Source organism: Mesocricetus auratus, unplaced genomic scaffold, assembly GCF_017639785.1.
Source record: "Mesocricetus auratus isolate SY011 unplaced genomic scaffold, BCM_Maur_2.0 Super-Scaffold_100018, whole genome shotgun sequence".
In the NCBI taxonomy this organism is placed as follows: domain Eukaryota; kingdom Metazoa; phylum Chordata; class Mammalia; order Rodentia; family Cricetidae; genus Mesocricetus; species Mesocricetus auratus.
The window spans coordinates 37,924,903-37,949,855 of NW_024429199.1; the positions used below are offsets into that span (position 1 = coordinate 37,924,903).

At 45.7% G+C, this 24,953-nt stretch overlaps 1 protein-coding gene and 1 non-coding gene across 2 annotated transcripts in view; one reads left to right on the top strand and one right to left on the bottom strand.

Annotated features, from left to right (window-relative positions):
• Window positions 1-24,953, top strand: part of Akap12 (A-kinase anchoring protein 12) — an 85,078-nt gene that overhangs the window by 21,420 nt on the left and 38,705 nt on the right. The window contains exon 2 of the mRNA XM_040758160.1: window positions 20,884-20,998. Coding sequence (XP_040614094.1) covers window positions 20,884-20,998 — 115 coding nt within the window. The remainder of the gene's footprint in view (window positions 1-20,883; window positions 20,999-24,953) is intronic.
• On the bottom strand, window positions 2,366-2,471 carry LOC121132946. Its single transcript, XR_005869663.1, has one exon. It is a non-coding gene; the product is annotated as a U6 spliceosomal RNA (small nuclear RNA).

The window sequence follows — 24,953 nt, forward strand, 5'->3', positions numbered from 1 at the left end:
CCCATCTTCTCTTTGGTGTTTTAAGGTCTTCAGAGATGAAAACACATCATGAAAGGGTACTTGAGAATTTCATGGCTTTATTTCCCACTCTTGTGTTGGAGCTCCTTGCTTGTGTCTGTTGTAACTATGTGTAGACTTATAATGTAGAAGTCAAGAGCAGTTTATTGTTATCAGAGAGTAACCACATCATAAATAGGAGTAGAGAGGCTTCTGGAAGTCTCCCTGCAGCAATGGTGTTGAAGTTAGCAGGAGGAAATGACTAGTGACTTAGATGAGAATGACCGGGTCAAAATGTCCTTCAAGCTAGACATGGTACCACATGGCCTGGAATCCCAGCCCCCAGAGGCAAAGGCAGTAGGATCTTTTTTTTTTTTTTTTTTTTTTTTTTTTTTTGGTTTTTCGAGACAGGGTTTCTCTGTATTGTCTTGGAAGCTGTCCTGGAACTCGCTTTGTAGACCAGGCTGGCCTCGAACTCACAGAGATCTACCTGCCTCTGCCTCCCGAGTGCTGGGATTAAAGACATGTGCCACCAACGCCCTGCTGGCAGTAGGATCTTTTAGGCCAATCTGTGTTGCCTAGTGAGTTCTAGGCTAGCCTGAGTATAGGGTGAGACCCTGCTTCAAAAATCGAAGCAAAGATATTGTTTGTCATAGTATACCTCATCTTGGAACTGAATGGATAGAGAGCTGTCCTAGCATGCATGAAGGCCTGACTCTGATCTTCAGTAACCCCCAGACTCAGTGTGGTGGTTCACATCTGTCCTGGAGGCAGAGGGGCAGAATCAGGAGTTCAAGGTCCTCAGCTGCGTCATGAATTCTGGGCCAGCCTGGACTACATGAGACCCTGTCTCAAAAATAAGCAACAAAAAGGATGACCATATCCCTTTCTAACATTCTTGTATAAAAATTTCAGTAATTAACTGGAGACTTGCTCATGAACAACATCCACCCATGTTACCTCAGTGGCTTCCCAGGCCCCACCTTGACCCTCCTGTCACAACAGGCGCTCAGGGTTCAAGTGTAGACTATATTCTCAGCTACTGTCTTAACATAGCTCTGACCTAAGTGGAAAATGCATTCTAGGTCGTGCAACAGAGGAGAGACAGCAAAACTAATGAAAGTAAATCGTAAACCAAAAATGAAAACTGGCTTTTATTTTTTATATATGGAGCCTTAGGTATGTTAGCCAAGTTTTCCCACCCCTTAAAAAAAATACAGAATAATGCATTGCCAGCATTTAGACACCACGACAAAGACAGTCTCCACACCCACTTGATTTTTTTAACCTTTCATCCCTCCTTCCTCCTTCTTTTCCCTACTTCTACCATCCATCCATCCCTGCTGTCCTCCTCCCCCCCCCCCATGAGATAGCATCTCTCTTTGTAGCCTGGACTCCCTATGTAGACCAGGCTCCTCAGACTCACAGAGATCTGCCTCCTGAGTGCTGAAATTAAAGGCCTGTGCCACCACACCCACCTCAACTCTCTCTAAGACAGGATCTTCTGTAGCTCAGGGTAGCCCTGAACTTGCTATGTCTCTAAGGCTAGCCTTGAGTGTCTGTATGTCTCTCTGTCTGTATCTCCCAACCGTTAGAATTACAGGCGTGTACTCAATGCCAGGCTGAGGCTTTCAATATATACACATATTTGCTCTTGAATTTTCAACATGTTGCATACCATATATTTACTCATTACATTCTTTTAGCCTTTAGTGTATCTTGGACTCTCTCTGGCTCAGAATGTGGTGTGTGTGTGTGTGTGTGTGTGTGTGTGTGTGTGTGTGTGTGTATGTATTCATACGTACTTAACACACAAACATCTAGCTAAAAGTATAATGGCCATCTGTTTAGTGACATAAATATCCTTTTTTTATATATACTGATTGCCATTTAGAGCAATGCCACTGTTTTGTTATTACAAATGCTAGAATGAACACCCCCCTCCATGCAATATGAATACAACTTTTATATACAAAATGCAAGTTACGCCGGGTGTTGGTGGCACATACCTTTAATCCCAGCACTAGAGACAGTCAGATCTCTGTGAGTTAGAGACCAGCCTGGTCTACAGAGTGAGTTCCAGGACAGCCTCCAAAGCTACAGAGAAACTCTTGTCTCAAAAAACCAACCAACCAACCAAACACACAAACCAAAAACCAAAATGCAAGTTACATACAATAGATTCATTAAACTTTGGCAGGTGTGTGCTTCCGTAAGCCTAGATCCTACCTGAAAGGATCGTTTGATCATTTCATAATTTTCATACAGTAATTTTCTCTCAAATTGACTCGTTAAATGAGGAACAATTTAGTCCCAGAATAAGCTGAATGCCTTCAGAGTCCTGGATCTCTCAGCACAGACTATATCAAAAAATGTGGAACACTTTGCAAATTTGGGTATCATCCATGCATAGGGGCCATGCTAATCTCTGCTCCATCCCATCTTTAGCTGTAGGCTGCCAAAAATATGGCAACAGCCATGCTTTCTTTATAAGATAATAACTGGCCCCCACCCATTTTGGCAATCAATCGATAAGCATATGGAATTTCTCTGAGTTGTAATTATCTTGGAAGAGTCTCAATTTGCCAAATAGAATACTGATTTCTTATATTTCTATGCAATTTAACAAGCACATGAGAGTTAATCGGGCCATCCTTTTTATTTGCTAGTGAGAGGGCTGCCAGCTGCTTACCATTCTGCAGGAAATGGCTTTGTCTTGCTTCCTTCCTCCTGGTGTTTCCGTAGGCTAAGCTACTGGGCCTCAGGGTATAGCGGGGAGAAAGGGCATTTGCTGGAGAAGTGAAGATGTAGGCGAGTCCTCAAGTATGCCACTTCCTAGGAGGCGTGGCCGAACTTGTGTGTGCCTCTCTACAGGCCGGATGGAAAGCTCACTAGAGTGCGTGTTTTAACAAGCCGTGCTGGTTTTTATTTTGATGTATGAATGAGCATCAGCATTTACTCCAGAGTCATATGAGTTCTGTTTGCTTTGACGGGTGAAGGATGGACGCCTTAGCATTGGTTTGGTCTCATCATTTCTTTAGGTTACAGAACATGCAAATGTAATTCCGTATGTAAGTCAGTGATTTCATTTGGTGAGCCGCATTTATTGCCCACCTTGTTCTTGGTGTGATATTATCTGCTTGGAAAGTAGTTCAAGCTGGGCCTGGTGTTGCATACCTATTATCCCAGCCTTGGGAAGTAAAGACAGAGGGATTAGGAGTTCCAGGTCATAGTCAGCTAGCTATATAACAGGTTCAAGGCCAGCCTGAGGGATATGAGACCCTGTCAACAAGAAATAAAAAACCCTCACACTTTATATGTCCCTATTTGAAATTATTTTTCTGGGCTGTGGTGGCACACGCCTTTAATACCAGCATTTGGGAGGCAGAAGCAGGTGGATCTCTGAGTTCCAGGCCAGCCTGGTCTACAGAATGAGTTCCAGGATGAACTCCAAAGCTAAACCCTGTCTTGAAAAACATAAACAACAATAAAAATAATGCCAGGAGTAGGGATAAAGGTGATTGGTGGCTGCATAATTCTGGTAGCCGGAGCAGCACGGGGCTGACTTCTTCGCAAAGAACCCCCGACTACCTTACTGGGTGATGGAGAAACAAAGGCAGCTAGCTACATCCAGAAGTGTGTGTGTGTGTGTGGGGGGTCATGTGTACAAATAAGATGGTCTTGCTCTAAAACAGCCTGTTTTCCACGAGACCCAAATCACTCAAGGAAAGTCACATGAATCACTTCCAGTGGCGTGACCCCTGTGACCTAACTACCTCATTCTAGGCTACTTCTCCACGTATCCATGCGCTTACCATGGCTATCCAGGGTAGCAAGCCTCTAGAATATACTCCGACCATATCTGTACTATAGCAAGACTGGTGTGAAGAGTTCGGGAACCCACAAAGTGGGAGAGTGTGGGAACCGAGTCAGATGAGTGGTCCATCACAAAGCCTAGCCAGTTCAAGCAAACTTAATGCTTTCTAGTCTCCAAACTACTCTCACATGGTTATGCAAACGGATCTTGTGACGGTTAATTTTAGTTGACACAGCCTAGAATCACCTGGGGAGAGTCTCAAAGAGAGACTGTCTACATTGGGTTGGGCTGTGGGCATGTCTGTGGGGGATTGTCTTAACTGAAGCTGGGAAGACCCGGCCCACTGGGAGTGGTAACAATCCCTAGGCAGGGTTCCCCAGCTGTTAAAGAGCAAAACCAGACACAAGCAATTGAGCATGCATACTCTCTCTCTCTGACACAGAGTCTCACTATGTAGCCCTGACTGATATCCACCTGCATTTGCTTCCTGAGTATTGGGGTTAAAACACTGGCTTGCCAGCTCTTGCTCTTAACTGAATGTGGTGTGATTTCCTATTTGAAGTTTCTGCCTTGACTTCCACACATTGGTGGATGGTGACCTGGCTTTAAAGCCGAAACAAACCCCTTCCTCCCAGGTTGCTTTTGTCAGGGTCTTTTTGGGTTTTATTTGAGACAGGATTTCTCTGTGTAGCTCACTCTGACACTCACTGTGCAGACCAGGCTGGCCTCGAACTCACAGAGATCTGCTACCTCTCTGCCTCTCCAGTGCTGGGATTAAAAGGTGTGCACCACCCCACCTGACTGTTCTTAAATATAAGTTTTATATACTGTGAATTTAAAGCAAGCTATTTCCTGTAGTTCAGTGTTTGTTCAGAAAGAGCAAAGACTTGAAATTTCCATCTACAGTGTGCCCATCTTCTGGAGGTGTGATATGTTTTCTTTTAAAGTAAAGCAAAAACACTTTTTGTCTTTAAAATTCTGCATGTTTGTGTTGTGGATTTTGCCATATGTATCTACTGAAGCCCAAAGAGGGCATTGGATACCTGGAGCTGGAGTTAGAGGCGGCTGTGAGTCCCTGCCAGAGGCGTCTGTGAGCCCCACAGGGAGAATGCAGGGAATCAAACTTGGGTCCTCGGGAAGAACAGCAAATTCTCTCAAGTGCTGAGCCATCTTGCCAGCCCGTTTGCTCCTTTAGTGGCGCCTTCAGCCAGCCGTGGGGCAGGACGGGAGGAAGCTGATACATTCAGCACCCTGGCCTTGTATAGCAAAACCAAACATTGGCTGGCATCTTAAGATGGCCCAGTGGTCCCCAGGGTAGAAGGAGGGAACCAACTCCTGATGCTGTCTTCCACCTGTGTTCTGTGGCTCACCCCCACACCCCAGGAACACACAGTTATTAGCTAAAACCCAAAATCAGGTGTCATTTTGACCTTCTGTTCTGGGCAGTGCTGGTTCCTAAAATCCTCGATTTGTATGGGTCTGTTTTGTAACCTGTCCCCCTACCAGCATGTAAACTTCCCCCCTCCTACACAGTAGGTAACCCCCACCCCTGCCCCCTCATTCCAGCAGGTAACCCCCCACCAACAGGTAGCTTCCACCCTTCCCCCACCCAGCAGGTATACTAACCCCCTCATACACAGTTATGTGCCCTCCTCCACCCCTGCCCCCTACACAGCAGGTAACCTCCTCACTCTTACCCCCTCCCCCCCCCAGCAGGTAACTCCCTGCTTCTCTTTTTCTGAGTTTCTCCTTTTAGGCCCCTTCAGTTAATTTGGGGGCTCCTGCATTCTGATTTGCCTGACCAGGAGAAGCCGCAAACAGAGAAGTTGGGGACAGTTAATGAGTTCTAGAAGGAGCCATTATCTGCATCCCTGGTGTAATAGCCTTTAAGCACCTCCAGCCATTTAGTGAATCTTGGCTGTGCCTAGAGCAGCTGCAGGACTGGGTGCAGCCCACTTTTATTTTGACATGCAGCAGGCTCTTGGTTCCATGGAGTACAAACAGAAGCACACACGTCAGCGAAACCCATTTCCATTTATCATTTTAATTTTGCTAATACCCACCGAGATGTATTCACCAGCATGGCATCTTTCAGGTCCATTATTGGAGTTAAATACTTAATGACTTTATTAAGTAATCCATGCCATCCTGAGTAGGACACTTTGCTTCTTCTTTTCATATGAAAGGAAACTTTTCCTAAAGTCCCTGGGAATGTGGTAGCATTGCTAAGCGGGCCACCTGACTCTTCCCTCCCAGTCCTCGCTGGCTGAGTGCCTTCCAACTTAGCTGCAAGGAGAGGGGCGGTGGAGACTCCTACTTAGCCGGCTTCGGAAGGAGGAAAAGGCAGAGACTGCTAATCAATCGAGAAGCAGTCTAGGATCCAGCACAGATGCTTTTAGCAAGCCTGGCACGGCTCTTTGCAAATTAGCCTTATTCTGTAAGTGGCTGCCCTGGAAATGTTCAGTGCATCGGATGATAGGATAGCACATGTGGGCTCCTGGGTAAATTACATTATCCTAGACGGGCCGTGCTGAGATGCATTAGACGCAGTCTATAGAAGACAAGACAAGCAATTCCACTTATTTCCTTTTCAATCAAAACGCGACACACAGAGAATTGAAGTGCAAAATGTGATCAATACATTCTAAGTGGGTTAAAAGAAAAAGCCAGCAGTCTATCGATAAGTTTCAAAGCCACTAAATATTCTTAGGGTGGGTGGCTTTAATGTTAATTTTCTTACATCTTGCCTGTATTGGGCTAATTTGGGAGTAAACTTCTGCCAACTAACAAGGACCCTTGTGCAGAGTGGGTGAAGAGTTTTGTGTGGGAGACCCTGGTGTGTTCCTCTGTCTTCAGCCCTAGACGTAGATGGGGTTATGGAAAATTGGACACTGTACTTTTCGCATTCTCCATCTTTCCATGGCGAAGTTTTTATCTTTTAAAAAATAAGAATATCTTTAGAAATTCTTTGAAATTCCATCCATGCATACAATGCATTTTGATTGTGTTCACATGGTGAAGTTTCTGGTGCCTGTGTTAGGGACTCCCCACCACAGGATCCGCAGGATCTGGTACTATCCAGGCTGGCCATAAACTTGGTATGCAATAGAGCATTGGTTCTCAAACTGTGGATCTTGACTCCTTTGGGGGTTGAATGAATGGTTGTTTCACAGGGGTTGCCTAAGACCTCTGGAAAACAGATATTTACGTTACGATTCGTAACAGTAGCAGAATTACAATCATGAAGTAGCTGTGAAAATAACTTTATGGTTGGGGGGTCACCACAACATGAGGAACTGTGTGTATTAATGGGTTACAGCATTAGGGAGGTTGCGAATCACCACAATTGAGAATGGCCTTGAACACACTGCTAAGTGTTGGGATGTCAGGCAATTCCCCTGATTTGGAGAGACACCTTTGATGAGAAACTGCATTTAAAGTTTTTCATACTTTGTTGGTCATGGTGGGGCACGCATCTTTTTGTTGTTGTTGTTGTTGTTTGTTTTGTTGTTGTCTTTGTTTTTCAAGACAGGGTTTCTCAGTGTAGCCCTATCTGTTCTGGAACTCTGTAGATAGCTGGCTGGCCTTGAACTCATAAAGATCTAGCTGGGCGTTGGTGACACACACCTTTAATCCCAGTACTCAGGAGGCAGAGGCAGGTGGATTTCTGTGAGTTCGAGGCCTGTCTGGTCTACAGGATAGCCTCCAAAACAATACAGAGAGACCCTGTCTCGGAAAACAAAACAAATAAACAAAACAAAAAGGCATTCCATTACTAGCTAGTGGGGCGCACACCTTTAATCCCAGCATTTGAGAGGCAGGTGGATCTTTGTCAATCTGAAGTCAGCCTGGGTTACATATTGAGGCCTTGTCTGAAAATATTTTTTTGTTTTTTCAAACTTTAAAATTTAAACTTCACTGGGGATACTGCTGGCTTTTGAGTGTGTGGGTTTTTTGTTTTTTGTTTTTTTTTGTATTTTTTTCTTGGTGAAACTACGTCAAGCTATGGAAAGTAGGTTTTCCATGGCACATAGATTTCAAAACATATTTTATGATCAGACTTCCTAGGCAGCGACATAACGTGATGATTTCACTATGAAGCAGCAGATTCCTTTGAGAAAAGCCACCGCTTGATGTACTTGGGTGTGAATTACACGAAACAGTTGAGTGAGAATTAGGTCTTCACTACAGCGTCTGCTCCAGATAAAACCTGCTGGGAATTCCTGGGTACCGGGTTCAAAAGAAACCCAGGATGTGTGTCACCAGAATTGTGTGAAATGTCTCCGCATCCTAATTTGTGTATTGAGACAAGTTTATGATTACATTTTCTTTATTTGGTGTGTGCTTGGCGCCGGGCACACGTGCCACAGCTGGGGATGGGCACAGCTTGCTTGTGGCAGTCAGAGGACAACTTTTGGGAGCTGATTCTCTCCTTCCATGTCGTCGATCTTGGTGACCAAACTCAAGCTGCTAAACCACCTTGCCAGCCTATTTTATTTTCAATGATTAGAGTCCTACTCTATACCCATACTGGTCTCAAACTCACTGTATAGTTTGCTTGCTTTGAACTCAGTGGCCCTCCTGCCTCACCGTCCTGGGTGCTGGGAATCACAGGTTCACATCCCCATACTAGCTCACCCCACAGCAATACTTTCCTACCTTTGTAACAGGATGCTGGAAGATGGCCCCTTGGTTTGTCCTGGACAGCTTGTGTGTGTGTATGTATGTATGTATGTATGTATGTATGTATGTATGTATGTATGTGTGTGTGTGTGTGTTCAACTGTTTGGAACTTTACCCGTGGCATTCCCAGTGGAGGACATGACAGTAGTCCAAGAGCTCTGTTCTATTGCGGTGAAGAGACACCATGACCACGGCAACTTACAACAAAAGGCATATAATTGGGGATTGCTTACAGTTTCAGAGGGTGAGCCCATGGCCATCGTGGTGGAGACCATGGCATTGGTCAGGTGCTGGAGCAGTGGCTAAGAACTTACATACTGATCCACAGGCAGAGAGAGAGAGACACACACATACAGAGACAGAGACGGAGACAGACAGAGACAAAGAGACAGAGAGAGAGTGTGTGTGTTTGCTGGGCCTCGTGTGAGCTTCTGAAACCTTCAAGCCCACCCCAAGAAACCTACCCCCTCCAACAAGGCCACACCTCCTTCCTAAACAGTTCAACCAACCAGGGATCAAGCATTGAACTAGAGGAGCCCATGGATGCCATTCTTAATTCAAACTCCCTCAAGATCTGTGGTGTATGCTCTCTGATTGGATGAGACCAACACCAAACCAAGAGGTGTGAGGGCTGTGAGACACCTGGGACGCTCCTCTTGTCACTCTCTTGTCCTCTCTGCTCCTTGTGGCGCTTTGGCATCACTTTGAAACTTACGAAAGTAAACCATGAGATCATGAGATCAGTGGGCTTGTTCATTGATTGTCCTTCACACAAGAACTCCCTCAACTGTTCAACTGCTTAGTCTCCCCCGCCCTAAGTGGACACCTGTTTCAACCACGGTTCACTCCGACAGCAAGCTTTAAGTGAGTCACTGTGCTCCCAGAGAGTAGGAGTTAGACCCCTGACAGGACAGGAAGAGGGGCTGCAACCAGGTAACAGAGATGGCAAACTTGGGGCCTCTTCCTCGTGCTCCTAACCTGAGACAGAAGCCTGGCAGTTTGAAACAGAGGCCCGGCAGGACTTTTGTCTCACTAGTAGGTACCCCCACTAGTGAACATGCCTGACAAGTCCAAGGCCAGATTGGGATATGTTTGAACCAGAGTTGTGGGCCGATCAGCCCTTAAATCCCCCAGCCTCAAGGACTGACATGACTCCGATCTGAGTCTCTGCTCTGCTTTGAGAATCTCTCTCTCTCTGTCTCTCCTCCCCACCCCTCCCTCTCTCTGTGTGTCTGCGTGAGCGCGCGTGTGAGCGTTCAAACGTGCATGAGCTCTCTCTCGAATCCACGCTCTCACAAGTTTCCTCATGCTCAATAAAAAGCCTTTCTTCACGGGTTGTTCCGTCATCTGCTGTGTCTGAGATTGCCCCTGCTACTTCTGGCTGCACTCGGGACTTCTTTAACTGGCAGGGAAATTGAACGTAGCCAGTCACAGTTTCAGAGTGGTGGATGTGTTCCACAGACAGCCGGAAGCTTGCTCACCAGGCTGAGACACTGCTGGGCATGGTAGAAATAGAACCATCAGGATGTGGTGCCTGGGGGAAGGTAACTAGATTTTTGTGGGTTAAAGGGGACGAAGGCTCCTGGATACCCCCTCTTTTTCTTTACTGCCCCCCAACCCCGCCTGCAGTGAGGTAAACTGGCCTTCTCTGCCTGAGTTTTCCCCAAGATGTACTGCACCACCACAGGCCGGAAGCAATGAGACTCAGCTGTAGAGGCTCTGAAGATCTCAAAATCATAACACACAGCCCACCCCACACCCCTCAATTGACCTCAGCAACAGAGTTAAACATCTACGGATCTGCAGCAGCTAGGGATTGTGTTTTCTTAGCTTTTGGTAAATTGAGAGAGTAAAAGTGCAGCTATTCACTCAGTCCTTGGATTTTTTTTTGGGGTGCTATGTGTGTGTGTATGTGTGTATGTGTGCAGGCTGGAGGACTTTGTGAAGCTGGTTATCTCCTTCTGCCTTCATGTGGGTTCCAAACATCAACCTCGGGTCATGAACATTGACAGCAAATGCATTCCCAGCTGAGCAGTCTTGCTGGCCCGCTTTTTTGTTGTTGTTGTTGTTGTTGTTTTTGTTTTTTGTTTTTTGAGAAGGGTTTCTCTGTGGCTTTGGAGGCTGTCCCTGAACTAGCTCTTGTAGACCAGGCTGGCCTCAAACTCACAGAGATCCGCCTGCCTCTGCCTCCCATGTGCTGGGATTAAAGGCGTGCGCCACCAACGCCCGGCCCGGCCCGCTTTTTTTTTTCAAAGGTTCTTTTTATGTAGCCCGAGCTAGCCTTAAACTCCCACCTTCAGCCCCCCCAAGTGCCAATATCAATAGGTGTGTGCTACTCTGCTAGCTTCTTTTGGGTCTCTGTGGTTATAGGTAGTGGTCCCCCACCACCACCACCACACACACAGGGTTTCTCTGTGTAGCTTTGGGACTCACGCTGTAGACCAGGCTGGCCGGGAACTCACAGAGATACACCTGCCTCTGGACAGAGCTGGGATTAAAGGCATGCACCACCAGCACCCGGCTTGGTAGTGTTTCTTAGCTAGGAGTTCAATGGCCACCATTCCATGAGAGGTGTGGCACACCGCTTGGGGGCCGGGGCAGGGACCAAGGATCACCCCTCATGGTCTCTGTGTAGTGTTCACACAGAGAAGAATCAAGGACGTGATTTTTAGGGTCACACACCTTACAGTTGTGTTCACTGTACAACACTGACCTGGAGTTGTGGGCATTCCAAACATTACAAGGGAGACACTCAGCATAAGGAATTTAGTTGACTGTCACAGTGGGTTGCTGTTGCTGGTAGATGATATGGTTTTATTTCCCTTGTCCCAAGCAGAGATCTTAAAAATTCCCTTTGCCTGAAATCAGTGCGGTTGATCGCCTACCTAACCAGATTTAGAACTCTTGTGTTTTCCTTCACATACTTTCCCAGAGAACCCAGATGTTTTAATATTTTTCAAAACACTCCTATCATTTAAAGTGTGTGTGTGTGTTGTGGGGGGGTTCTTGACTGAACTGGGAGCTAACACATGCTTACGGCATGCTTACTGTGTCCTGTCCGTGGTGTCTTATTTATGGACAGTGTTACTAGCTGTGACTCACAGGGGGTTCTTTGTGCAACTCATTTTAGAAAATGCTAAAGTGTCCCCCATCCCCTCCCATAGAGGCTCAGAAAGCACATTAAGGGCTCTTTTAAATTTAAGTAAACAAGCCCAATTCAGGGAAGCCGGGCTTTCAAGCTGAGAGATGCTCAGTGCCTTCCAGGCTGGCGCTAATGCTCCGCCTGTGCTGTTTCCAGATCCTGGTTTGAAAGGGGCTGCTTTTTAAGAGGTCTAATTTGTAGGCAACACTCCTAATTGAGTTCACCTTGGGATTTGTTTACATAATCGATATTATGCTAATTACTTTCTAGGATGTTCAACAGTCTTGAGTATTTGGTTGACTACAAAACAAATTGTGGGTGCTAAGAGAAACTGGTCATTCCAGTGGCTGTCTTGTGACACTTGCCCTCATGATAAAGACACAGTCGAGGTCTTCCTCCTGGAACTTTGTCAAGAAATTTTAACGAAAATTATAGGAGAAGGAAGATTGAGGATTCACAGACAGTGGCCAAAGACGCTATCGGGTGAAAGGCAGCGACTTGAGCTCGGTTTGCGTTCTGGGCAGGTGCCTTCCTGGATCCTTCCTCAAAGAGTAAACATGACACCGTCAGTAGCAGCAGAGAAGTAGTGTCTCTATGAACATGAGAATTTTCACTTTTTGAAAAAGATTTATTTCAGTTGATGAGTAGAAGCACATGTCTTTAATCCCAGCACTCGGGATGCAGAGATAGGCAGATCTCTGTGAGTTCGAGGCCGCCTTGGTCTACAGAGTGATTTCCAGGACAGCCAGAGCTGTTATAAAAAAAAAAGAAGAGATTTTTATTTTTAAGTGTGTGTGTACAAACAAGCGTGTGGTCCCAGAGGAGAGCAGATCCCCTGGAGCTGGAGTTCTAGGTGGTTGTGGGCCACCCAACCCAGGGGCTGGGACTAGAATGGGTCCTCTGCAAAAGCTTAATTGCTGAGCCATCTCTGCAGCTCCCAGAAAAACAAGAGTTTTCATATTGAGATTAAATTTACATCTGCACAGTATGTTTTTCCTAAGGCAATCAAATATTTAAATGACTAAGTGGCGTTTTGCATACATTTGTATCCTGGTGATTTACAAAACGCTTGTATTCCAGTGGTCATTTGGGCGATGATGGACAATACTACTGGTCCTCAGTGAGATCTTAGAAGCAGAAGCTCTGAAATGGAGAAGTATGTCCGGGATTTGGACAGTGGGGCCAGGATGTTTGCATGGCGTGGAGTTGTACGCAGTCTGTCTTCTGAATTCTTCAGATTAAAACCAGCCGTTAAGGAGGGTGTCTGTTGTTTCCTGGTTTCACTCTCTGTAAGTGAGTAGGAGAAAACAGCCTGACCATAGAGAAAGCTCAAAATTTGGGGGCATCTGTGTTCTCATCAGTGCCCGTGGGGGTGGTGTGTCACCATGCCGTGAGGGTCTGTTTTATCTCAGCTGCCAGAGATAAGGACTTCCCAGATGGCTGTAGAGGTTACCAGAATCACCTACTGGATGCACTCTCCTCACTCCCGTGTGGTTGGGGAGAGCTTTAGGCTCAGCAGCCCCCATACACCTCCTGAAGCTGTTTATTGTCTTTGAAAGGTTTTGCTAGTAGTTAAGGGGGCTCATCATAGTCTTCTCTCTCTGGTTGCCTGAGGGTTATTTTTCCGCAAATTCACAGAATAGAAATACATGTTCCTCGTATTAGAAATTGTATTATCCCCAAGGGCTCAACCATCTCACTATCTTTGAAAAAGTTATTATATTTTATATCTTATTTTTCACTGACTTATTATCAAGCGCCATCACCCACTGAGCCCAATCACTGGCTCTGTTTCAGTGTGTGTGTGTGTGTGTGTGTGTGTGTGTGTGTGTGTGTGTGTGTGTGTGTGTGTCACTCATGTTCAGACCAATGGATGCCAGAAGTCGTCATCCCCTGGAACAGAGTTATAGGGGCCTGATTTGGATTATGGAACCTAAACTTGGGTCCTCTGGAAGAGCTCTTAACATCTGAGCCAACTTTCTAATCCCCTGTATTGAAGTTTTATTAACTACTAAGTTTTTTATTTTATTAACTACAAAGGTTTTTCCATTTGTTTTATTTGTATGAATCTTTTGCTTTCACATGTGTATGTAAATCATGTGTATGCCTGATGCCTGCACAGTTGGGGGTGTTGAATCCCCTAGAACAAGAGTTCTGTGTAGATGGCTTGAGCTGCCATGTAGGTGCTGGGAGCGAACCCAATCTTTGGCAGGAGCAATTTAACCACTAGGCCATCTTTTCAGCCCTAAGTTATTTTTGTAAAAAGAGATTCTTACTATGATAGCCCAGATTGGCTTCAAACACTAATTAATCCTCCTGCCTCTGCCTTCCCAATATTAGAATTAGAGGCCTGTGCTGCCCACAGTTGGGTAGCTGTGTGGATTTCATCATCTGTAACCAAATGTTGGGACAAGCTTCACTAAAGAAAACCTTTCTTCTAATTCTGAAAAATCGGAAGGCACACTTGTTTTCTCATCATTCTGGAAGAACAGTTGACAATAACATTGTTGGAAGGAAGAAAGGCTTCATTTTGTTAATACTGTTTTTGTCAATCTTTGAAACCCTCCTCAATACAAGAGGACACTTTAGAAAAGACCTCGTTGTGATATAAGAGCCAGAAAAAAGGGCTGGAGAGTTGGTTCAGTAGTTAAGAGCATTGACTGCTCTTCCAAAGGACCTGGGTTCAATTCCCAGCACCTACATGGCAGCTCACAACTATGTGTAACTCCAAGATCTGACACCCTCACACAGACACACATGCAGGCAAAACACCAATGCATACTAAAAAAAAAAAAAAAAAGCCAGAAAAGACTGAACTAGAGCACATGTCTTCATTTGGGCAAATGGACCAAGACTTGAAAAGTGTCCCCAGTGTGCTCTTATGATGTAGACAATGTCCCAGATACTATTCATCTGAATCCCAGACAGTCTAAAAACAGAAGACTGTATTAGGTCTTGATTTATAACTGGGAAAATGAGCCGAGGTGAGGTTTCAGAGCCTGGGGGAGTGGGAACTTGACCTCAGAACTTACTTATAGCTGCTATGCCCCATACTGTCTTGTTATTGAAAATCCCCTGTGGTGGTTTGAATGAAAGATGTCTCCCTTAGGCTCAGGTGTCGGAATACTTGGTCCCCAGTTCTTAGCTCTGTTTGGGTAGGATTAGGGGGTGTGGCCTTGCTGGAGAAGTGCATGCTGGGAGAGAGCTTTGAGAGTAGCTATTTCCAGTGATCGCTCTCTATCTAATGCTTGAGGTAAAAGATCTTAACCCTTAGCTTCCTGCTTCTGTCACCATGCCTGCCACTTGATACCACAAAGGATTTTTATCCTTTCTGGAACCACATGACAAAATAAACTCTCTCTTCCTCAAGTTATTTTTAGTCGTGATATTTTATCACAGCAAGAGAGAAGCAACTAACATGCCACCCCAAACAACAAAAACAACAGGAATTAAACTTCAGGCAGCTGTCTTCCTCCATCCCCTTTGCTCCCTTCCTTCACAAGTAAGGAAACACAACAGGAGCTTGTCTTGACAAGTAATTGTCACTAGAAGATCCCAGTTGTTGAGAACAAATGACATAGCAAAGATTCTACAGTTGACTTAAGATCTTAACACGTGTCAGGTGGTGTTCTAGGGGTGTGTGTGTGTGTGTGTGTGTGTGTGTGTGTGTGTGTGTGTGTGTGTGTGTGGTGATCAAACATGGGAGTGTCCTGTACTAGGTAAGTGCTCTGAATTATATTTGAGCCTTCTTCAGTATTTTGATGAAAGGCTTGACTGAGGGCGTTAATATACCAATGACACTGGTAGACAATAAGGATAGCAGAACGTCACACTCAGCTATGATGGTTTATAGAATCCTCTAGAGTTATGAACCCTGAGAAGAGCTGGGGCTCTTTGGTAAGGGTTAAGTCTCAAACTGTTTATTTAACAAATCAAAGTGAACCGGGCCACCGGGCTCTCCCAGCATCCCTCAGCCCCTACCAGTTACAGGGTCCTTCTGGCTGGCAATACCCAGCCTCTTATCCTAAACTCCTCCAGCCCAGGGCCTAGGCTGCCCTTCCCTGTGTAATCCAGCCATTTTGGTAACCGCCTTTTAAAACACTCTGCTGTTGGTGTTTAGCTTTTGCCCTCTTGGCTGCTCTGCCCCGTTCCCCTCTCTCTCCTGTCCTTCCCCTCCTCCATCTCCTCACATGGCTCAGGGGCATTTGTCCACTCTGGACTCTCCCAGACGTCTCTGCCTCTGGCCGCGCTTTCCCTTTTATCTGCAATAAACTTTTAAACCGATACCTAGGAGCAGTGGTGTACTTCCCTTACTTCCTTTTCATTCAGGAAACACTTGTCCACCATGCTCATGGCTCCTATCCTCTCACCAAACAGATCCGCCTTTTTTTTCTCATTTTTTTTAATTTGGCCATTTGTGCACATGATTTCGGCCGTCGCAGGTGGGGTGAGCTGGAGCTGCCTCGTCTGCGGGAGACAGATGCTGGGCCAGTTCCCACCTGTGTGGGCCATGCAGGGGGATGTAAGACAGGAGCACGGCTCCTGCAGTTCCTTCAGTCATCTGGCCTCTGCCCCCATCATCCCGACAGCTGGCAGGACCTCCTGGATTTTGTTCATTATTTAAGCAATTCATTAAAGGTCTTGATACTGCACAGAGAACTCAGGGCAAGCTCTAGACAGTTCCGTGGTGAGGGAAGGAGAGAGAGATGCCTGGCAGTCACTCTCAGACATCTTACCAACTGTCTGGGATGTTCTCGGATGTTCCTAGAGGAAGGCGAGGCTGTTGCTGGAAGCATTTGAGAGTTTCGATTATTTCAGTGTTGCTCTGTTGTAATGTGGTAACACTTTGCTTGGGATAAACTCTGGCTGACCCCCCCAGAGGATATGAGCTTGAAAACACTTAGGGTTTTGATTTGGTCAGAGGAGGCGTCTTTGCTTTTGAAGCACAATCCCGTGGGCAGATTGGGTTTCTGGTACTCATCGTGCTTACAGGGTGAGGGCTGTGTCTTTTCTATTCCAATTTTTGTCTCCAAAGACATAAATGTATCTCTAATACTAAATCCAAGATGTGTGGGTAAAGCTGAGGAAGGGAGATTCAGAAAGAAAAATGGGGCACAGAGTTCCCTTCTTTCTTGATTGGAATCCTTGAATTATAAAATTACCTTCCTCCCTGAACTCTGGAGACCACTGAACCTCATCTGGGTCTGCCCCTTCCTGTCCTGGCATGAGCTGAGTGTAAATCCTTTATTCTGTGGTCCTGTGAGTCACAGATACCATGGATTAAAGATGACGGATAGAAAGGTTTAGTGAAGAAACATTTCTCCAGTGTGGACTCTCCAGCGTTTAAGAAAACCAAGTGCTGGGTTGGGCGAGTTGGCTCAGTGTTAGTTAAGAGAATGTACTACTTTTGCAAAGGACCTGAGTTTGGCTCCCAGCACCCATGGAGAGGCTGCTCACAATCGCCTGGACCTCCAGATTCTGGGATCAGAGACCTCTGAGGGCACCCACAATTATGTGTATGTACCCCTATATGCACACACATGGTTTTTAAAAAGGTGAAGGAAGGCACATGCTAGTAAATAAGTGTGATGAGGCAGGGACAGTCATGATAGCACACGCCTTCAATCCTAGCACTTGGGAAGCAGAGGCAGGTGGATCTCTTTTGCTTGAGGCCAGCCTGGGCTATTCAGTGAGACCCTCTTTCAAATTCCAACCAATTGGAGAAGGAAGAGAAAGAATTAGCCTTGTCTACAGCTTACAATTAACCTAGTGTTTATAGCCTTAAAAGTGGGTTTATTAAGGTGATCTGTTTAATTTTCAGCGCCAACTCTTGATTTTCGCAGTGTTTTACGTCACCCAGGGTGGCTTTGAACCCCTAATCCTCCTGCCTCATATTGCAGGCTTGTACCACCATGCCTAACACATCAAGATAGAGCTTACAATTCATTGAGTCGCCATGCAACCCTCCTAAACATGCGATTCTGCCTCCACACCCCACCCTGCCCTTCATGTTGCTAATCCAATCCAATCCCATTTAGTGCTCTCCAATTAAAATGTTCTGGTGTTTTCGTTTTTTTTGTTTGTTTTGTTTTGTTTTTTTGCTGATGACCTTGTGGAGACAGCACCCCTCCTTTATATCTTTAGCTTTCATTTAAAATTCCCATCTTTCATATTTTGGTCATTGAAGCCTTGAAATGGAGCTGTAATCCGAGTAGCACGTGTAATAAGCAGACTCAGCATGGGCCAACCGATCCGTCTTCAGTGTCACTATGTGATGTTATTTCAGGGGAAGTGTAAGAGGGTGAAGGGCTTGGCTGGCAATAGGGAATAGCACCGGGGAAATCAGTTCCACACACTTCCAGTCTTCTGGATCTCGAGGCCACAGAACCTTCAGGAACCGTCAGTACCTGTGTGTCCTGTGCCGACCATTGACCCGTGAGCAGTGACAGCAAGGGGAGTGCTGAGTTCTGTGAGGTCTTTCCCTCTGTCTTTCAGTGTGTGTGTGCGTGTGCACAGCCCATATGTGGAGGTCAGAGGACAGCCTCCTGTTTGAGCCTGGGTCCCTCGCTGTTCACCAAATAGTCCAGCTTAGCTGGCCCATTAGCTCCAAAGACCTACCTGTGCCCATTTCTTGCCATCTCTGGGGTTACAGGTGTGTGTCACCACACCTGCCTTTTATCATACAGTCTGGGGATCCAAACAAACTCAGGTCTTAGATTGGAAGGCAAGCACCTTACCCACTGAAGGACCACTCCTGCTGATGGCTGGCTTTTTATGAGTTACAGGAACAAATCTGGGTTATCATGCATGCATATCAGGCCCTTTATAGCATAGAGGGAGCTATCTCCCCAGCCCACATTTAGCAGTATTTTTAAAAATATAACTTATTTTTTACTTTATGTGCATTGGTGTTTTTCCTGCATGTATATCTGTGTGAGGATGGATGCTGGATCCCCCTGGAACTGGAGTTACAAACAGCTGTGAGCTGTCACGAGGGTGCTAGGAATTGAACTAGGGTCCTCTGGAAGAGCAGCCAGTGCTCTTAACCTCTGAGCCATCTCTCCAGCCCCATAGCAATATTTTTAAAGAAAACAGGTGTTTTCTGGGCTGTGGGAACAACAGCTGTGACCCCTTGAAGCCTTCTTTCTGTGACCCCCTTCCCTGTGCCCCCAGTTCTCACACAGCCCTTGCCAGGAGAACCTTGTCCTCTGATTCCCTCCCTCTCCCCTCCCCCCACCTTGCCAGGAGATCCTTGTCCTCTGAACCTCTCCCCCAATCCCAGTGTGGCCTGGGATCCTCCTGTCTCTGTCATTTGCTCTGCATATGATTGCTTCATGACTCTTCATATAACTGCCGCTAGTAATGACGTGTTCAGTCATCAATTCTGAAGAATGGAGAGCTGACTCAGCAGTTAAGAGCACTGGCTGCTCTTCTACAGGGCCCAGGTTTGATTCCCAGCACCCACATGGAGGTTCACAATCCTCTGCATCTCCAGTTCCAGGGGACCTGATGTCCTTGTCTATCTCCAGGCACTGCATGTTTATGTTGTACAGACAAACATGCAGGCAAAACACCCATACACATACAAACAACTAAAAAATTTAATCATCAGTTCTCATCTGAGGAGATCTTACTATTTATAAAGCTCACATATTCTTCTTAACCTGTATCTAGTCACACAGAAACATGGTTTTATGTGTTAAGTTTTTAGATGTTTTTTAAAAAGCAGAGTTGGATCTTAAAATTTACTTATCTTATGTGTTTGAGTGTTTTGCCTGCATATATTTATGTGTACCGTGTGTACTTTGTCCCGTTGGAGGCCAGAAGAAGGTATGGGATCCCCAGCAACTGGAGTTCTAGATGGTTGTGAGTACCCATGTGGGTGCTAGGAAGCAAACATGGCTCCCTGTAACATGAATGTTTTCTTGGTCCGGCTAGGTCCTGCTGCCCTTCTCTACCTCAAAGAAACACACGGATGCTATAATAATTATGAAACTGTTGGCCATTGGTTGTGGTTTCTTATTGGCTAGCTCTGTCTTAATCATTAACACATTTTCTGTTCATCTAAGTATTCCCTCGTGGTCTTCTCTTACTGGAGAAAGGTCCGGGGACCTGTTACTCCTCTGGCATCCTACATGGTGACTGACTTAGTGTGTCCGTAGAGAAGAGAAGAGGGCAATTTCCTGTTTGTCCCTGCTTATAGCCTGGTTCTGCCCACCTACGTCACTTCCTGCCTGTCTGTACAGACCTCCAGCTAGTGGCAGTGTCTGCCCAGTCAAGTCACTTCCTGGGATCACATGACAACTCCTCACTGCCTACACTTCCCACAATCCTCCTCATATCCCAGTCCCACCTATCTTGGCCAACAGTGCTTTATTCGTTAACCAATAAGAGAAACATATTTACAGAATGACGTCTCCCATCAGTCCCCTGTAAGAACAGTCAGTACTCTAACCCTAAGCCATCTCTCCAGTGCCACCCCTCCTTTTAGGTTTTAACATGTGTATGTGCTGGTGAACATACATATGTGTGCATGAACGCTGTGGCATGTAGAGGTCAACTTGTGGGGGTTGGTTATCTCCTCCTACCAGAGATCAAACTTGAGTGAACAGACTTGGCAGGAATTGAGTACCATTATCCACAGCGCCATCTTTCTGGCTCCAGAGTTGGGCTTTATTAAAAGGTAATTTAACTGATTTAGGCATTAGTAGAAAGAGATGCTCAGGGAAAGAATGGGATACATCCAGGAGCGTGGGTGTGGGCTTTTAAAACCAGTCACTGAGACACTATTTTGTAGGGAAAACATGTTTTTAGGACCATGGATGATGGATTTCATCCCTAGCATACCAGGGCCCTGGATCCCCACCATTACAAGGAAGAATAAAAAATAAAAAGGATAATAAAAGTCTGGCTTTCATGCTAGTCTGTAAGCTCAGAGTGGCAAGACTTACCCGAGTTCTTCCCTATAGTTTCTGAAGCAGGATCTTGACCAGAGAATGGACGAAAGAACAAATTTGCAGACTTCTGCACACACTTCACATATCAGGGTCAAGCTTTTGGTGTTAGGACATCGTGTATTCTATATCGCTGCTGAAGATGGATATGGAACTTACATCATCATCATGTAGCCTCCATTCCTCTGTGTTCCTCCATTTCATAATCTGTACTCTGGAAGTCGAAGCATTGCTCTTAACTTGGATAAGTGAACTGAACTCACGTTTACATGGCCTTGTCTTCCCCACAGCTCCTACAGAAGAATGGCCAGCTGTCTGCTGTCAATGGCGTAGCTGAACAAGGAGATGTCCATGTCCAAGAGGGAAACCAGGATGGGCAGGAGGAAGAAGTCATTGTCGAAGACGGTAAGCTGTCCTTGCAGGCCTGGCTGGCTTTGGCAGGGCACTAGGAACTGGAGGGCAGATTGTACTTGTAGTGAACCAGAACTGAATTGTCACATGCTACCAACATAAAACACTTTAGTGCTGCCTCATGGTGGATGATGTCAACAATATATTCCTCTAGTCTCAAAAAGAGATATTTGACTGACCCTTTGGGTAGCTCCTGTGCTCAAGGGTTGACAATCACACTCTCTTCAGTATTCTTACCTAGAACTTAATGGGGTTTTCTGCTTGTTCATTTAAATCATTGTCCCTTGCCGGGCACGTCTTTAATCCCAGCACTCGGGAGGCAGAGGCAGGCGATCTCTGTGAGTTTGAAGCCAGCCTGATCTACAGAGTGAGTTCCAGGACAGGCTCCAAAGCAAAACAGAGAAACCCTGTCTTGAAAAAAAATCATTGTCCTTTATTCATGTGTGAAGTCAGATGTAAACTCTCATTGGAAATACTAAAGTCATGTTTGCTGGCCCAACATCTCCCCAAACTAAAAGCTAAAGTAGCAATTCAGCATCACTCTAGAGAAGTCTGTGTCGCCCACACAGACTTCCTGGCAGATGCAGACATCTGTTTGCCTGGACTGTGATGTGTTTCATAGCTTTCAGCTCTTGAAGAGAGGAGGTGTCGATGGGCTGGTGCATCTTTAACCAAAGATGCTTCCATGGGGCAGGAGCATTGGGGTCATGTCCCATTCATTGAGCTACTCAGCAGGTACAGGTGATTGCCACTGAGCCTGCCGATCTGAGTTCAATGCCCGGGACCCACATGATAGAAAGAGTGAACTGACTGCTGAAAGTGGTCCTCTGACCACTCAGGCGCACTCGAGGTATGTAAATAAATAAATCAACATAATTTTAAAAAGATATATTTAATGAGGGTTTGACATGTGCTAACTTGACTCCTATGTGCAATATAAATAAGAGACAGATGAAAGGGTTGGGCATTGCCTCTCTGGATAAGAGTCTTTGAACACATGGAACCCGTTTCTCCTCTCCTATGGCCCCACAGTGCTGCGTCAAGCCGGGAGCTGCTTTGAAGTTGGTGGGAACACTGATCTTTATATATTACCACAGGCACCATATAAAGTTAGAAATGCACACGGAGTCTCACAGACGGAATATTTCCCTGACCTAGTGTGAGAGTTTCAAGTAATACTCACCAGACAGCTGGAGTGGACCCAAATCAAATTCCCAAGGCCAATACTTTGTCCGTTCCACGTTCATTTTCAATTAAACGAATAGAGGCTTGTCTGTCTGTGTGTGTAAGGTTGTGTGTGTACAGCTGCATGTTTGTATGTGTGGAGGCTAGAGGACAAGCTCAGGAGCCAGCCACTTTGTTTTTTCAGATAGCATCTCTCACTGGCCTGAAGCTTTTCAAATAGGCTCGGCTGGTTGACCAGTAGTCCCTGGGGATCTGCTTCTCTAGCACTGAGATTATATGTTCATGCCACAGTGGCCTGGCTGTCTTAGTGGATTCTGGGAATCCGACTCTGGGAACTTTATGGACTGTGCCACCTCTATAGCTCTCCAGTGACTTTGAAAAAACTCCGTGGAGTCATTGTGGCACAGGTGCTTCTGAGAAGTTTATCACCAAGAATGGGTTTTCAACTTCCAATGCTTTCCAATGGGGGACACGGGAAGGCAGTCAGTTGAAGATTGAATACAGTAAAATGTCAGGCTAAGACGAGGCTGCATGAGGTGAGAGCTGCTGGGAGTTCAGAGGTGGCATAGCACCCAGGGCAAGAAGAGAAGTCAGATTCGGATATGTCAGCATCAGGGCTGGGGCTTCAGTTCAGTATTTGGAGCACTTGTGTACAGTGTACAAAGCCCAAGTTTGATGTACAGCACTGCAAGAAATGTTTATTAGTAGAACTGAGGACAACGAGTGTCAACACTTGATGTGGCCACCGCCTACATCACGTTAGGGTTAGAAGTCGTGGCCTTGTGTGTTCTAAGCATGTCACCATCTGCCTATTTATCTGCATCAGCAGCAGCAGTAGTCACAACAATGTTGTGGGCTAGGCAATATTCTTGGGACTTGAGCCAACGTGATTAGAACCTTGAACTGATAATTAACCACTATGCAGTCCCCATGCAGGACACATATGAAGCAGCATGGAGGAAATTTCTAATGAGCCTAATCTGCTGGCCACTGGCTGCTGTGAATGTCACCAGAATAAGATTACAAGCTTACAGAAAGTGGCATGAGATTTAAAAAAAAATATTAATTTGATTTGATTGCATGTTTCTGGAGCATAACTTTGTAGATGACAAAACTGTGTTGTAGTGTCAAAACTATGGACAGACCTGAAAGAAAAACAGGGACTAGATAAGAGGGATAATCAGTGTTGTAGAGAGAAGCCTTCCCGCCACCCTGGTTCCAGAGCTGCATCAGTCCCAAATGAACACACAGGAGGCTATATTAATAATGAAGCTGTTGGCCGTTTGCTTGGTTTCTTACTGGCTATCTCTGACTTAAGTATTTACTCCATAACTGTTAATCTAAATATTTCTCTTACTGGAGAAAGGGTCCGGACTTCTTACCCCTATGGAGGCTACATGGTGACTCCCTGTGTTTCTCCTTCCCAGAGTCCTCCTCAACTCCTAGTCCCACCTATCTTGCTTCCCTATTGGCCAACAGTGCTTTATTCAACAACCAATAAGAGACAGATTTCAGAATGACATCTCTGATCACAGTGTGATTTGGAATACTTTGTGGACAGATGAAATCACTGAAATATGACCATGTCAGTCCTGAGGATAGAATTCAGGTTATCAGGCTTGGTAAGAGGTACCAGGACTAAGCCATATTGACATGCATACCTCAATATCCATCCTTTCATGCATGCATCCATCCATCCATCCATCCATCATGTGTGTGTGTGTGTGTCTGTGTGTACCACAGTACATATGTAGAAATGTGTGTGTGTGTATGCTACAGTGCACATGTGGAATTGTGTGTGTGTATGCCACAGTGCACATGTGGAATTGTGTGTGTGTGTGTGTGTGTGTGTGTGTGTGTGTGTGTGTGTGTGTGTGTGTGTATGAGCGCGCGCCACAGTGCGTATGTGGAACCCAGAGGACTGCTCACTAGAGTCAGTTTTTTCTCAACTTCTATGTGTGTGAAATCCAGTGATGGAATTTCAGTTGTCAGGCTTGGCCACAAGCACCTTTATTCATTGTGCAATATTGCAAGTCCATGAGTGGGCTTCTTATGTGGCCTAGCTGATATGTAGGCTAGATGTATGGGATGGCATCACACACACACGGCCCATAAGATCCTGCAACCGTGGTGTCCCTAAGCGTCTGTGACACGTTTCCTAGAGGCTTACTGTTTGCCATCTCCCTTTCCTCCAGATGTGTTCTCTCAGGACATTGCAGCCACATGACTAAACACCAACTTTTATAGAAACCCATTCTGTCCCCACCCATGACTATCCCACAGCTTCCCTGAGCAGACCCAGGCTGTTGACCATGGCTGACCTGGGAAGTCTGGGCACACACCAAATGTTGAACTCCAGGAGAATGGAAAGAAACAGACTGCCCTTCAGAAGACCCCAAAGAAAGCTCAACTTCTGGGAAAGGCTAACCATCCCTGGAGAGGGCTCTAGACGCCATGAGAGGCTCTTCTAGAGGCCTGTGCTATAAGCAGCTGTGATATTCCCTTGATTTTGTCTTTATCTTATCTGCCTGGTCATAATAATTCACAGCCCAGCAGTGTTGATGCAGACAGAATCCTCATGTTAAATTCTTTAACAGCCTTTTTTCTTGCTTTTCTTTGGATACCAGTGTTAAGCCTGTGGTTAGGTGCTTACAATTTTTTGTATGTATATTTATTTGTGTGTGTGCGCGAAGAGAAGTCAGAGGACAGCTTGTGGGAATTGGTTCTTAAGTTTCTTTGGGAGCTCTAGGAATTAAACATGGGT